This window comes from Drosophila melanogaster, chromosome 2R (genome assembly GCF_000001215.4).
Source record: "Drosophila melanogaster chromosome 2R".
Taxonomy (NCBI): domain Eukaryota; kingdom Metazoa; phylum Arthropoda; class Insecta; order Diptera; family Drosophilidae; genus Drosophila; species Drosophila melanogaster.
The window spans coordinates 5278842-5295075 of NT_033778.4; the positions used below are offsets into that span (position 1 = coordinate 5278842).

Below are 16234 nucleotides of genomic sequence, written 5' to 3' on the forward strand. Positions count from 1 at the left end.
TATGAGGTTCATTGACCTCAAAAAGGCGGAGAACAATAACCAAATAAAGGGCATATCTGTTGTCTGCAGGCACAGGGTAATATGGGAGAAACCCCGTAAGCAATCGGAGCCGATTCAATGCCACAGGTGCCAAGGCTATGGTCATACCAAGCATATTGTTCTCGGCACTACATATGCAGAGAATGCGGAGAAAATCACCCCACTGCAGAGTGCAAGCTGGAACAGGACGAGGCCAGATTCTGCTTTCACTGTGGTGGCCCCCATGCAGCCAACTTTAAAGGTTGCAAAAAGTACCTGCTAGAGGCTTCTAACCGCAAAAACCAACGGAAGGTCAATGAACCCTCTGGTTCTGGTCCTGCAAGAGGACCACACCAACCCTGTCCACCAGCCCACATGTCTGGAAAGCCTTCATTTGCAAATTTTGTCAGAGGAAGTCAGCCCGTCGCCAAGCCTGCCGTTATTGTCCCCCATGCAAGCGCTAACCTTGAGTCCAAGCTGGAGCAGTTGTTTATTAGGCTTGACAGGATGATGTCACTAGTTGAAACGCTAATGCAACTGCTCCTGCAAACTCGCACCTTCCCTTCTGCTGCTCAAAATGGTAGCAGCTTGGAATGCCAATGGGCCCTCCTTGAAGACCAATGAAATTCTCGCCTTCATCGAGCTTCACGAAATCGACATCCTACTGCTGTCGGAAACTCACTTCGTTTCCCGGTCCACCTTCCTGGCTTTACCCTCCACACTGCCAACCACCCGGATGACAGCAAACGCTGAGGTGCGGCGATCCTTATCAGATCACTCATCTCCCACCTACCTTTCTCCACCCTGTCGGAAAATCACATCCAGACAGCAGTTATCCAGCTGACGGCAAGCAGAGGTAATTTTAACATTGCCTCAGTATACTGCCCTCCTAATTTCAGGTGGACGGAGGCTGACGTCGAGCTGATCATCGCTCAATTTGGCACAAAGTTCCTTGCGGCAGGTGACTGGAACGCAAAGCACAGATGGTGGGGAAACTACAGGATGTGCACTAGAGGCAGGGTGCTGTTCTCTGCTCTGGCGGGCGAAGGTATCGACATCGTTGCAACTGGAGAAGCTACCTGCTATCCCTTTCCAGCAAGTGCCACTCCAAGTGCCATCGATTTCGGGATCTCCAAAGGATTCAGGCAGCAAGAAGACAACGTGCAACTACTGACAGAACTGTCATCATCTCCCCCTGCTGAATGAATGAGCTGAATGAAGACGCCCAGCTATTCAAAGGTGTCACAAAAATACTGTCACCTACTGCAAATACTGTGGCGTTCAAGGAGCACATTGAGGCCACAGTATATCTCAACATCCCCATAGACACCTGCAATAGTCTGGAATCGTATGTAGATTACCTCGCAGCCACAATCGCGGAAGCAGCCACACCTCCCCCACATCAAGCTCGTCACACGACCGCAAGGAGGGCTTCCATCTTGAGCTTGGAAGCCAGGGAGCTGCTCTCCCACAAAAGGCGCCTCAGGAGACGGTACATCACAACAAGAGATCCTAGCATTAAGCAGCTATACTCTAGCACCACTAACAAACTGCACCGTTTGCTAGCCAGGACGCGACGAGAAAATCTGGATACCCTGCTGGAGGGTACTGGCCCAGATAACAACAGCCATTTTTCGTTATGTAGGCTCACAAGAGGTATCAAGAGACAGCCGTTGTTTCAATCTCCTGTCCGGAGTCACAGTGGCCTCTGGCTTAAGACGGACGATGAAAAAGCGAGGGCATTCGCTTCGCACCTGACCTCCACCTTCATCCCCTTCAACCTAACAGACGACTCAAATCACGTAGCCATCATAAATTTTCTGGACACTCCGACTGCACCGGCTCGCCCCATTAGGCATACCACACCGCATGAAGTCAAAATGCAGCTGAAGGCGCTGCAAATCAAGAAAACCCCTGGTTAAGATGGCATTGACAACCGTGCTGCGAAGTCTCTGCCACGCAAAGGAGTCTTAGCCTTAGTAAAAATATTTAACGCCATGCTAAGGCTAGGGCACTTTCCAAGGCAATGGAAGCGTGCACGTATCATCATGATACCTAAAGCCGGAAAACCGCCAACGAAGATCGATGCATATCGCCCAATCAGCTTGCTATCAACATTCTTTGATTTTTGAGAGAATACTCCTAGCCCGCCTGATGGAACTGCCGCAAGTAGTGAACCACATGCCTCGACACCAATTTGGCTTCAGGAAGTCCCACGGCTACCCTGAACAAATACATCGACTGGTAAACCAGGTGACGCATGGCTTCGAGCACAAACTCTACACGGTCGGCGTCTTTCTAGACGTCAAGCAAGCGTTTGACAAGGTGTGGCATGAGGGCCTTCTATACAAGATGAAAGCTCTCCTTCCTGCTCCCTACTATGCTATCCTGAGATCGTTCATCTCTCATCGGACTTTCGACGTTGCAGTGCGTGATGTTCGGTCCAGCCTGGAAGAGATTCACGCAGGAGTTCCACAGGGCAGTGTTCTTGGGCCCTTCCTGTACACCCTGTACACTGCCGACCTGCCATCTCCCGCCAACAACACCGAAGTCTCACCGAGCTGCTCCTGGCCACTTATGCCGATGACACCGCCATGCTGGCGTCTCATCCTGTAATGCAAACTGCCTCCAACGCAGCCCAGGAATCGCTGCATGCAGTCGAAAAATGGACTGCCAAATGGAATGTGGCCATTAACTCCTAGAAGTCAGCCTCTGTAACTTTTACCCTGCGGCCCGGAACTTGCACAGATCTGACTTTTGATGGAAACCCCATCAACAATGTCACATCGCACTGCTACCTAGGAGTTCATCTAGATCGGAGACTGACCTGGAGGGCCCACATCCCGTCGGTCAAATTCAAGTCACTGGCGAAACTAAAAAAGCTCGACTGGCTCTTCCACTCCAGTAAACTACAAATGAGCTCTAAGGCTCTTTTAATCAAAGCCATACTTGCTCCAACGTGGAGTTGTGCCATTTAGGTGTGGGGAACTGCCGCCAAATCCCAGCTCATTAGGCTCCGTGTGGTCCAGTCGAGAGCTGCACGCCACGCATCTGGGCTCCCCTGGTACGTGACGAACCAGGAATCGAAAGAGATCTGAAAGTTACCCCTCTTGGGGATCAGATCAATTTTCACAGCAGCCGTTATGCCGACAGGCTTATGGTCCACCCGAATCAACTATCAAACATCCTAGCTAATCCCATCTCCCTCCGTAGGCTGAAAAGGGTACACCCCACCGATCTCCCTACCCGGAGGATAGTATAAAATATTACACATTAAGTACTTAATAACTAGAAAAATTCTTTTTTTTTTTTTGCTTTTCTACTTAATAATTAAGAAACCACTTGGTCTCATATACATTTATACACACAATAGGTTAAGTTCAGAGGAACTAAACTTCCTTTTGAATCCAAAATAAATAGAATGATTATTTAAAAAAAATAATTAAATCTGCGCAAATAACTTTAATAGATCAGCAATCCCACAAAGTACCTTGGCTTGCACCTCGATCACAAAGATGACCTAGTTGCTTGGCCGATAATCTGCAAATACTCTGGAAAATAAAGTCCGCTTATACAAAGCTATACTAAAGCACGTGTGGACTTATGGCATACAGCTCTGGGGTACTACCACCAACTCAAATATTGATATTCTACAACGCTACCAATCAAAAAAATTAGGACAAATTGTTAATGCTCCATTTTATATTTTAAATGCTTTGTATCCATAAAAACTTACGAAAAAATTCTCATATGTAAGATGATAAATACTTGTTATGTTAAACCTTAACAATACGTCCCATACGATATATCGATATCGAAACATATCGATAAGTTCACAACGATGAATACTGTTGGTATTTAATATGACGAATGACTATAGAGACTACTATACTATACAGCGATGCCAAACTTTATTACGCTCTACCCAAAACGTCTGTTTCTTTCAATTAAAAATAAAATAAGAGTCAGCATATAACGGAATGACGAATTAATTTATCAAATAGCGTTTCGACAAAACTTTCGTTGTAAACGATCAGCTCCACACGACACCTTCATGGCCTAGGTTTATTTATTACACATTAGAGAATAAGAACTATACTACTACTATTGCGATATATATGTACCTCTCATTCTGTGATCGGATCAGCGTCTCGCTCAGCAATCCTGGTGAACCAACATAGCACAGATCATCACAGTGGCGTCCTAACTTGTTAAAGTGGTTCCAAAAGAAGAATATATCGTACTGGTATGTCACAAATCGTGCTCGACTAATCGGGAGTAGTGAAAATTTGACGCATATTGACGTGGTACAGTACCAATGTGTTCAATTTGGATACCGGAGATGGACTCATTGAAATACACCTAAGTGGGAAGAAAGGTTGAAGTAGGCAACATCGACCGTGTCCGAGGTTGGTTCATGTCAGGGACATGTACCATTTGGTTGACAAGATACGGTATTCCAGGAGCACCAGTTTTTGCATATCATGCGACTTATCTTGCAGTCGCAATTGACTGGTGGAACCAGACACACACCACAATCAGCAATGCGCGCAGGTATAAACAAAATTACTCGAGTATTTATTGCTGGCCAGATACGAAGAACAAGTTGAGACTTAGTAGCGGAGGCTATGAGAATTTTAACGAATGAGAGCAATCCGGCTTAGGAAGCTCGTGTTAACCGAGTGCACGGACGAGGGAAAACTTGATCGGATATATAGGATTTGTAGAAGCAAGGGATTGCAATTCTGACGGATATCCATCAACATTATTATGCGATACCACAACATTTAGTCGAGACAGTATAGGGCATTACAAAATCATGACATAGCTAACCGTAGAACTATGCTTGGAACAGTCTTTATTTGTAAGCTTATTCGTGGGGATGTTGAGAGTCCCGACTTGATTAGTCGGCTTAACTTCTCGGTTCCAAGTAGATTCACTAGAAACTATATACCCCTTATCTTAAATCATTGTAGATCTAACTATGAGTTGCATGACCCTTACAGAGTTTTATATTCTGACTATAAAAGACTTTATCCTATTATCTGTAATCTTGACTCTCTGCCGCTCTTAAAACAATCGATTTCAACTTTTTTATTACATAATTAGATCCGACTAACAGTAATATTTAATATAGTTATTTTACATTTTATTTATTTCCTCGTTCCTGTTCTCTTTTGTGTATCGCGTCTAAATCTTCTCGCGAATTGTGCCGTACGATACACGGCAGCGCCCCTCAGTCGGTTGGGCGGGAGGTGCGGCCGTGGGACCCGTGCGAAAAAAAAAAATGTGGTATACGTAACGGATGAAAATAAAGAGCAGAAGGAAAAGGAAAGGCCATAGAATGTGCAGTTCCGACTACTAAAAGAGAAGACAAACATGACGCCTACCTAGTGTCGAGGATGGACTAAAGACCATAAGTGGACTAAAAGGCCAAGATAAACGATAGATCAGACGTCTGGTACTGGGAAATTCCAATTGACAGATAAAACCGGCATTACACTGCCTTCACAGCCAGGCGTGGACGCCGTTTGGGGGCATTCCGAAAAGCGTTAGTCACGATAAAACGACCGGAAATGAAACCGTTTGCAATCGCATACCTGAACGCCATTATTTTTTTTAGGGGTGGTGATATTTTATTGAATCTTCTCTTGGTATATACAGACTAACATTAAGATCACAAAACCTAATCTCCTCACTTAATTATAAAGTTATACTAAATTGCCTAGGTCTTGGCATCTGGGCAGGTGAATCGTTACGTTGTAGGCGCGTGTGATTATTCACTTCTATAAGTGATTTGGACAATCGATTTGGATGCGTTGCAAGTCGCTTTAGGTATTTAGCCTTCTGCTGAACAATTTCAGTTTTTACAACTGGAATCCGTAGGTTCAAGGCGCACCAGTTATTGTTCGCAGGATTTTTGATTGTTGTATTATTTCAATGTTGCAGTTGCATGCATTGCCCCATAGTTGACATCCATATGTCCATATTGATTTTATGGTTTTTTATACAACTGTGTTGTATAACAGCACCTTGTAGTCCAAACTTAGTGGAGAGAGTAAGTTGATAAGCCAGTGAAACCTACTGGCTTTCAGCTTCAAATGCGTTTTCTTAGCTCCAATGTGCTTACGCCAAGTAAATCTTCTGTCTAGATGAGCTCCGAGGTAAATGGCTGAATCATTTCGTGGAATTTGGACGTTATTTAGAGTTAATGGGGGACAGCTACAGGGGGCTTTTCGATCGGCTGAGAATTGCGGTGTCATCAGCAAAAGTTGATAGTGTTGTTCGATCACTTGTAGGGATGTCAGTTGTGATACAGTGTCAGACCAAAAACGCTACCCTGAGGGACTCCCCTTCGCATGTTCTCGGAGGTATTCGCATTGCACCTTACAGCAAAAAATGATGAGTCATTTTTCAAGGAGATGCATGAAAGAAGACTTATTGGTCTGTAGGGTGATGGCTGCGTTCTATCTTTTCCTGGCCTTGGAATCATAATAAGGTGAACTTTTTCCATTGGTTGGGAAAATAATTGTACAGCACAGTTTGGTAGCTCTATAATCATTTTTGGAGATATTCAGTCATGGCCAGGTGCTTTTTTTTGGATTTAGTTGTTCTTTGATAATTTTTCAATTTCGTTCGGAGGAAAATTCAGTGGATCAGTAGGTTAGGCATAGTGTAACGAACAAATTTTCTATGTCTGCTCACTACGGATTGCAAAAGGTTCTTATTATAGTCGATTTATTCTACCAACTTATGGATAAAGCCTCCGGCGATCTCGCTGCTCATGCGGCGTTTCTCCTGCAACGCCTTGTCTCCGTTGTCCTGTTTGCTCCTTGACGACGGACGACAAGTCGGCCCGGCCGGGATTAGGATGTTATGGGGCAGGGTGTATCGTCCACGGGCGAGGCAACGCTCGGGTTTAGGATGTTATGGTGCTTACCCATTCGCATTCCACAAACATATACGAAGGGAGGACTGGAGGAAGAGGGTTTCAATTGCCGAAGCAATTCGTTTGTTCATGCGACTCTTAAGATCCCCGGAAATTGGCACACAATGTACACATTTCGATCAAGTTTATTAGCCGGGAAGTGCCAGATGGTAGAAAGGGTACAATATGTGTGGCCATATTCTTGGCAGTCGGAGCATTGTACTGGACCATTACGCTTATGTGGTTCTTCTACAGTAATTTTACGGTGTAATAAGAATTGGAGATTGTAAATTGGGTACAGTTTTTTTCTCTTTAATGTTTGGCTAGTGGGTCTAGCTCAACCCAACCGCTCTGGGGCTTCTTATCTTTATTAAGAATATTAATATCTGTTTTAACCTTAAAGCCCTTTTCGTGAAGTGCATTCGTAACTTCATCGGGTGTGACATCAGGCTCAATATCTATAGTAACTTATGTAGTTACCGCTTTATTTAATTACTAAGTACAATATCTTGTTGTTTTATGGCGTAAGCTTGTTGCGCGCGGAGCTGAAGTTTTAGTGTGTCCAGTCTGACGATATCAGAAGATATCGTCCTCCAGGAAAGGTCTTGGCGTTAGTACCTGTTTTCGCCGTGATGCCAGACCGGGCTTCAGTCTGGGCGCCACATCTACTCCCCCTCCAGTGACTTCGCCAGGTGGTGAAGGTAACGGTATAAATTCTGGAGCTGCAGGTGCAGGGCTCGGCGGTTTAGGTGGCTGCGAAATCTGTTGGTCAGTCGGTAGATCCTCGTGGTGGTCTTCGCAAGCGTCAGCTTCAGCTAAGAAGGCAGGCTTGAGGAGATCGACTGATATGGCCTTCTCTTGTCCATGAATGCTGATGATGTAGAACTTGTCATCAACCCGGCGTATTACCCGATGAGGTCCCGTGTAAGGCGGCTCGAGTGGTTTCTTAACAGATGCCACTCGCTTGAAGACGTGCGTACAAGTTCTCAGGTCCTTACAAATGAAAACAGGTGGTTTAGCATGATGCGCTGCAGGAGTAGGTCGGGCTGCCCTGATATGTTGACGTAGTTGCTCGGTTAGTCGGTGATCCTTGCTGAAGGCGGTTTGAGTGTGCGATTTAAAAAATTCGTTGGGGATACGAATAGTGGTGCCAAAAAGCATTTCGGCTGGCGATGACTGGAGGTCTGCCTTAAACGCCGAGCGCAGCCCTACCCCAAGGTAGGAGATCCGGCCATGCTATGTGAGACTTACACATCAGGGCGGCCTTGAGGGTTCGGTGCCATCTCTCCACGATGCCATTTGACTGAGGGTAATATGCGGTTGTACGAATCCTTTCGGCTCCAATTAATTTAGCCAGCTCAGCAAACAATGAGGATTCAAATTGAGTTCCCTGGTCCGTTGTTATAGTGAGTGGGCAGCCAAACATGCAGATCCACTGTATATACAGAGCTGTCGCGACAGTCTCCGCGGTGATATTGGATAGTGGAATAGCTGCAGGCCATCTGCTGAAGCGGTCGATGATGGTAAGACAGTAGCGTAAGTTACGGATTGTGGGAAGTTCAATCAGATCGACGTGAATGTGCTCGAAACGATTGTCAGGAACATCGATCTTCTCCATCGGGCTGCGTGTGTGGCGATGGATTTTGGCCCGCTGGCAAGGAACGCATTGTCGAGACCAGAGGGTGGCATCACGGTTAATTGCTGGCCAGACAAACCGCTGTTTAAGTAATTTTGCAGTTGTACGGCCGCTGGGATGCGCCAATCCATGTACTGCATCAAAAGCTTGGCGTCTCAGACTTTTGGGTAAATATGGCCGCTCGCGTCCACCCGAGATGTCACACCAGATGTCTAGGTTGTCGATGTTCCTAACTTGTAAACCCAGGGACGTGGTTTGAGAGAGCTCAGCCATTTCATCGTCGGTTTGTTGGGCCTCGAATATCGCTTGAGCACTGAAGCTAGACGGCATGCTTATGGTGTTGATGCGTGAGAGGGCGTCTGCCACTGCGTTGTTTTCCCCGGGATTGTACACTATCTCCGTTGAGAATTGGGAGATAAAATCCAATTGGCGGAGTTGTCGAGGCGATGCTTTGCTTGCTTTCTGCCTGAAAGCGTATTGCAATGGTTTATGGTCGGTTTGGATGATAAATGGACGACCCTCTAGAATGTGCTTGAAATAGATGATACCAGCGAAAATAGCCAGGAACTCGCGAACATACGTGCTGTAGCCTTGCTCTGCCGGAGATAGTTTCCTCGAGAAAAACCCGATGGGACGCCAAATGTTGCCGACTAGTTGTTCGAGAGCAGCACCGATCGCTGTATCGGAGGCGTCCGTTTTAAGGGCGAGGTGAGCCGATGGGGAAAGGAACGAAGAGCACGTGGCACGTAAAATTCCTTGCTTGCAGGCCTGGAATGCACTCTCCGCAGGGCCGGTCCAGGCTATTTCGCGCTTGTCATTTTTGGTTGCGCCTTTTAGGTAGTCTGTGAGCGGGATTTGAGCCTGAGCTGCGTTTGGGATGAGATGTCGGTAATAGTTGACCATTCCCAAAAACCGGCGCAATTCCATGATAGTTTGAGGCTTGGGAAAATTGTTGATTGCTTGCGTGCGCTCAACAGGGGGCTTGAATCCGCTCGCGTTGACTTGGAACCCTAAGAAAATAACCTCACTTTTACCAAATTGGCACTTTTTAGGGTTAATTTGGAGGTGGTTCCTCTGCAAAATCTCAAAGATTGTCTGGAGGTGCTTCAAATGCTCCTCATGCGTTGTGGAGAACACGATGATGTCGTCCATATAGCATCCTACGAATGGAATGCCACGAAGCAGGTTGTCCATGTGGCGCTGGAAGGTTTGCGCTGCATTGCGGAGTCCGGGTGGCATGCCGACAAACTCGAAAAGGCCGAACGGTGTAGTGACGGCTGTTTTCGGAATATCATCTGGAGCGACTGGGATCTGGTGGTAGGCACGCACCAAATCGATTGTGGAGAAAACCGAGCATCCATGCAGACGTTGAAGAATGTCTTCCCCATGGGGAATCGGATAACGATCTGGAATAGTGGACGCATTAAGTTTGCGATAATCCCCAGTAGTACGCCATTCGTTGCTCCCCTTGGGGACCAAATGAATAGGACTGGCCCATTGACTGCTGGAGGGACGAATCACTCCTTGCTGGAGTAAGAGATCGAAATCTCGGCGTGCCGCTTTTAATTTTTCGCCTGTAAGCCGTCTTGGCTTGTCGAAAACAGGTGGGCCAGTTGTTTGAATGCAATGCGCAACCTCGTTATGAATGCGGGTTGCTAAAGGCACATTAGGACGTGTGATCTGCACAAAGCGACTAAGAAGATTGGAGTACGGGCGATCTATTCCACTGGAACTTTGCACGTTGATTGTAGAAACGTTGTAGAGTTTTGCTTCTGCAACTTCTCCTTTGGTCGAAACAGCTTTTGAGGGATCCATAAGGCGTTTACCCTTGAGGTCGAGGATGAGGCCGTGGTGCGTGAGGAAATCTGCTCCGATGATTGCTGATTGGACGTTCGCAACGACGAACGACCAGGTGAAGTTACGCCGTAAGTTGAGACCAAAAGTTAGATTTAGCGTGCCGTAAGTATCAATTATAGACGTGTTGGCCGCGTAGAGTTTGAAGTCGTCTTTGCGACGATGCAATCCCTTGATTATCGAAACAGGTATAAGTGAGATGACTGATCCGGAGTCGATAAGGAATTTTATGTGGGTATTACGATCGATTATGTGAAGTCAGGTGAACAGGTGACAGCTTCTTTAGTTTCCCTGCTGTGGCACAGGGCGAGGAGCATTTTCGTGCATTAGGTCCGAATTTGGCTTGATAAAAGCAGACACGTGGTGCTCGGAGTTGCTGCTGGTTGCGATCGGCTGAGCGAGAATGGCTGGGAGGCTGCATGTTCTGCAGAAGAGTTAAAGAGGCCTTGATGGCAGCGATGTCGCGTTTCAAGTCGTCCACGACACTTGTGTCAGCAGCCGGCGCGTATTCGCGGGTGTTACCTCTGAATTGTGCCGAGGAGGACCCAGCAGCCATGACAAAAGAACCCGATTCCTCTTCCATGAGATCGTCAGCGAGTGCAGTTTGCTCTTCCAAAGTTGCTGAGCGTAGGAGCTTCAAGCCCCGTTGTACGTGCTGCGGTAGCTGAGAGAGCCAGCGGACTCGCAAGGCGTCTGCAGACGCGCGACCATCAGCAAGTGTTGTCATTTGCCGAAGGAGCTGCGAGGGCTTCTTGTCCCCAAGGTCAAGCTCCAGTAAAGCGCGCTGCAACTGTCTGTCCGGCGATTCCGTAAATCGCTTGATAATAATCTCCTTCAGGTGCTCGTATTTGTTTACTTCCGAGGGTTGCGCCAGAACATCAGATACTTCAGTCATTATATCAGCATCCAAAGCACTGATTAAATGGTAGTAGCGCGTGTTATCTGAAGAAATGCGGCTGCATTGAAATTGCGCTTCGATCTGCACAAACCATAACCGCATATTTTGCTTCCAAAATGGCGGTAGCTTGATGGTGGCAACCGACTCGACGACAGGAATAACGGTGCCTGCGCTGTTGCCGCGTTGAATTTCACCAGAGTCAGGCGAAGTGGGCGGTGCAGGCAAACAATCTCCGGTGTTCTGCATTTTGCTTATTGCGGGGTCACCAATATAGTAACTTATGTAGTTACCGCTTTATTTAATTACTAAGTACAATATCTTGTTGTTTTATGCCGTAAGCTTGTTGCGCGCGGAGCTGAAGTTTTAGTGTGTCCAGTCTGACGATATCAGAAGATATCGTCCTCCAGGAAAGGTCTTGGCGTTAGTACCTGTTTTCGCCGTGATGCCAGACCGGGCTTCAGTCTGGGCGCCACATATCTTTTAGTACCACTTGCAGCCCTTACTGCTTTTGAGTTGGTACGTGTAATATTTTTTCCGTTTTTGTTTAAAAACTTCGAAACCGCATGAAACTGGTTTCGGTTTTGACCTGAAGCTTAGTTTCTTTAATTTTTCCGGTTCTTAGAGGTATAACGTGACATTTGTTGTTTGCGATATTATTATTATTATTATCCGAACTATTTTATTTGCTAGCGTTCGTAGTAATCTCTTGGATATTGGTGAAGGCTTTGGTTTTTAGATATCCTATCTGTCGTTTTATTAGCTTCCTCGCTTGCGTTTTCTGCTAGCAGTGCAATCATGTTTTTATTGTTGGTAGTAGTAGTTTTTATTTCGCTACCACAATTTTTTTTGGCTCTATTACCTGTTGTACGTTGCGGACTCCGTTGACGTTTTGCAAAAACGTAGCGATCCAGTCTGCATGACCGAATTCGGGCGGCCACTTGGATTGTAGGCTTGCCTACAATGGTTAACGGAGTATGTGTGTAATTTGTTGTTGGTTGCGGCATTGTGGATTTCCAAGATTTTGGAACTGTGCTTGGCAACGACGGAGAGCAAGAGTTCGCTCTCTGGTCTTGAAAGGGCTTGAGCGTTTCCGTAGAAACGAACGAGAAATACGCGTTGTTTTTGATTGAAGAGAGCCGACGCTCGTCTATTTCACGTTGACGTTGATCACGAATTTCGTTTTGCATTTTAATTTCACAGATTTTGTGATTACGATTAATTATAAATTTACTTATCATACTTTTTTAAGACACATTGTAAATAAGAAGAGAGAGAAAAAAAATATATATATATAAAGTATACATGTATTTGATCAGAATCAATAGCCGAGTAGCATACAGATTCTAAACGCAGCGCAAGTCTGTTCACCCATATGGCCACGCCCACTTTTCCGCCCGCTAACCACAGAAAACTGACACTCACACACCTTAGAACCATTTTTCAAAATTGTTTCATCATTTTATTAGTCTTGTAAATTTCTATAGAATTTTTGCCATGCCCACTCTTACTCCCTAAAACCGTCCAAAACTGCCGCGAAGCGGTCACGCCCACACTTTAAGAAATTTTTTTTTTAATTTTTTCTCATTTTATTTCCCAATATCTATTGATATCCCAGAAAAAAATGTTCTCGTTCCCATTTACACTAGCTGTCAGCTAGTAGCTGAGAAATGCTTTTGCATGTTCCGATGCGCACTTCTGAAAGCGTTAGCTTAGAAGTCGGCAATTCATGAAAGAGCGATGATATTTCCTCGCCTTGATTAAAAACATCAATCTTAATCGCTTAGAATTTTTAGGAGAGAGATCACCGTCATGAGAGTCGGCTGTGCAGCCGAAACAATTAGGCTCTGCGACGATTTTGTGATGTTCTTCAAGGGTGATGAATTGTGGATCTGTATGGTACATTCGATGTACAAGTTATCCAACCCATAAACATAGCACCCTTCCACAGTTTATAAACAAATTTCAATTCTCAATCTCGTCGGCATTTCCTTTGTCTTTGTTTTTGTCATTGCCTTTGCCAGCGCTTAGCTACTCGCTAAAGTAAATAACCCAAACTTAACGTAAACACAGCTTCCGCTTGGAGACCAAACCACGGCCAACTTATTACGCTTCAATCAAAAACTGCATCGATCAGCATAATTGAATTTCACAATGCAGTGGAATAATTTCAGCATAAAGCTTTTATCAAAAGTTCAGAAAGTGTCAAAGAAAAGCTTCTGGCCGAGGTTGATTGGATTAGGATTCAGAATTTGAAGATCAGTCTGATTCGGGAGGATTAAAAGAACGGTTTATTAGTGTATAAATAGATAACAATAAGTGTCTTGTAATAAAGTGATAAGTTGAAAAGTTTAACACCAATAAAAATACTAAAAAATAAAAAATTATTTTTTAAAATAATTTATACCGCAAAAAGTTAATTTACATATGTGAGGTTTGAGGCCAAAATTTTTTTCGGCTGCTTTTCATGGCGGGCCCCTGTGGTTGGCTAACTCTTTAGCGTGGAACTCTGAGGTGCTTAAAAATACCGTTTTTTCATTTTCACGGTACTGCACATAGAATTTTGTTTGTTTTCGTGCCTGCCTTCGTCCAGCGTTCCGCCTTTTATACACTCGTTGAAAGTATCCAAGCCAAAATCCCGCCATTCTGGTCTCGATCAGTACTTTCCACGGATACAGACGATTTTCCGATTATTATCGCTACATTTTGTTGCCCAATAAATGATCCTGGCAACTTTTTAATATACACTTACTGGTACGAGCGTCCAAGAATAATCCTGATCTATAATTCTTAATTTATCAGATCGGACACGTTTACTTTTTTTTCGCATATCGATAGAAATTTACAAAACTAACGGAAAAATATACAAATATCAAAACATTTTTTTAATATATTAGCCTGGCAGTCTTAAGCAGTTTGTGAATGCTTCTGGATCTGCATGCTTAATCTCAACCTTATAGCTTTAATAGTTCCTGAGCTTTCGACGTTCATGCGGACGGACATGGCCAATTCAACTCGGCTATTAATCGGATCAAGAATATATATACTTTATGTGATCAGAAACCGTTCCTTCGGGTTGTTACCTATTTTTTAACGAATCCAGTGTACCCTTTTAGTCTACGAGTAGCGGGTTTAGAAATGGAGCAGATGGTATCCTTGTCAAGGAAGTTTGCGGTACAATTTAATGAGATCCAACGCCTATGGTTTAACTTCTGGCGAATGATTGATCTTTAATAAATTTATATCTAATGTATACAGACTTTAAAACTTCGATTTAACTATCGACCCCTGCGGTGTTGATTTCGTGTTTTAAATGTTTTTGTATTTGTTTTAATACACTTGCTATACATCTACATCAAAAAATTCAAATAGAATTGTCAAATTCAAAACGACTGAATAAATTTCACCAGTGTGAATAGAAATAAAGAAGTGGTTTTCATGAAGAGGGTTATGTTTATCATTTTCATCAATATGGCTAAATTGGATAAATAACATATATTCTTAAAAAAAATTTTGAATAACTATTTAAAAGTCAAACTCAGTACATTTTGAACATGACTAATTCGAGACGATATGACCAGCCGTTAAGCATTAAGAGACTTTCACACTCCGAAAATTCTCCTTCAATGCGATAAAAATTCGGAATTAAAAAATATAGCATCAATGGTATAAAAACAAAAAAAAATAAATAAATTCTTTTAATGCAATGTTTATTTCTTAGCACTGGATCAAGAACTTTTGCTACAGAACTTATTGTTAATGTTAACTTATTGTTACGTATCAAGAAGTTGTGAATTGCGCATTAGGGAGCACTTGTGGAAATAACTTATTATAACTATGGTCGAGAACTTTGATATACATTTTGTATCTATTTTAAAATAGAAATACGTTCACACCTTTTCTAAATATTTAATTTTGTACTTCTTGCCTAGTGCCCCATAACAATTCTATATTTTGTTATTTGTATCAGCTTGAATTGTGTGTGAAGAAACATAAATTTTATCAATGACAAAAAAATATGTTGACAATTTAGCTCTTTAGTTTAGCTATTGCTTAACCAAATAATTCCTGCGGCTACCACTCGGCATCAACATGGCTTCCAAATCTGCGTACGAAAAAACTTTGGTAGTAAACATTGCCAATTTTGAAAAAATTCAGAACTTTTTAAATGACAAGGAAAAGTACAAGGAGATTCTAGAAAACAGCGAGAATTTCAACACTCGTCTATGCATTGAACGTCGACTTCGCATGCCATTCCTCGATCCCCAGACAGGTGTCGCACAGACACATTGCTCCCTCTTTATGAAAAAAAAACAGCGAATGCCAGGTCTTCGACATGGTCAGATATACACTTATCCATCGTCTCGGTGGCGCAAACCAAAACGTCAGTACTTACTTAACCCGAATCAAAGTTTCCGAGCCTATCAGTATCGCGAGCACAACCTTCAGCACTCCCACCATCAAACGCATCAGCATCACCATCATATACCTTCGTCTGGCGTTGCTGTACCACAAAATCCTCACTTAGCTGAAAGCGCAGGTAAAAAATTGCAGCTTATCGTCGGATGAAAGTCAATATTTTATACATCTGACATTTATATTTATTATGGGTTTTTATTTACAGCCATTGCTGCTACGGATGGCAACTCCATGGGAGCATCAGGAGATAATGATAGTAAGGACTCACATGCAAACGTCGAAAAAGAATGGTTCCACGATGAAATGGACACATCACATTTTCATCATGGCGATGAATTTGAGGATGACTTTGATTCAGATAACGATTTTGATGAGTCTTACACCAGCCGGGGCAAACGCAAAAAGTGTTCGCGTCCTAGACGAACAAATGCAAACGTAGAGGGTACTCCCAAACGGGGACGTAAAGGTGGTGGTGAGTACAAGT

At 44.0% G+C, this 16234-nt stretch overlaps 1 protein-coding gene across 4 annotated transcripts in view, besides 8 other annotated features; it reads left to right on the forward strand.

Annotated features, from left to right (window-relative positions):
- Nucleotides 1–3455: part of a mobile genetic element that runs on past the window's edge.
- Nucleotides 1–3733: part of a mobile genetic element that runs on past the window's edge.
- d4 overlaps nt 1–16234 on the forward strand; it is a 36962-nt gene that overhangs the window by 19838 nt on the left and 890 nt on the right. Inside the window, exons 4-5 of one of the 4 annotated variants that reach the window (NM_165425.3) lie at nt 15781–15871; nt 15956–16222. In NM_165425.3, coding sequence (NP_724405.2) covers nt 15982–16222 — 241 coding nt within the window. In that variant the 5' untranslated portion in view covers nt 15781–15871; nt 15956–15981. Of the gene's footprint in view, nt 1–15221; nt 15872–15955; nt 16223–16234 lie in introns of those variants that run through there. The other 3 variants (NM_136319.4, NM_001273778.1, NM_165424.3) reach the window with 3 other exon arrangements.
- Nucleotides 4844–5303: a mobile genetic element.
- Nucleotides 5847–12518: a mobile genetic element.
- Nucleotides 6424–6645: a mobile genetic element.
- Nucleotides 12544–12601: a mobile genetic element.
- Nucleotides 12616–12902: a mobile genetic element.
- Nucleotides 14149–14464: a mobile genetic element.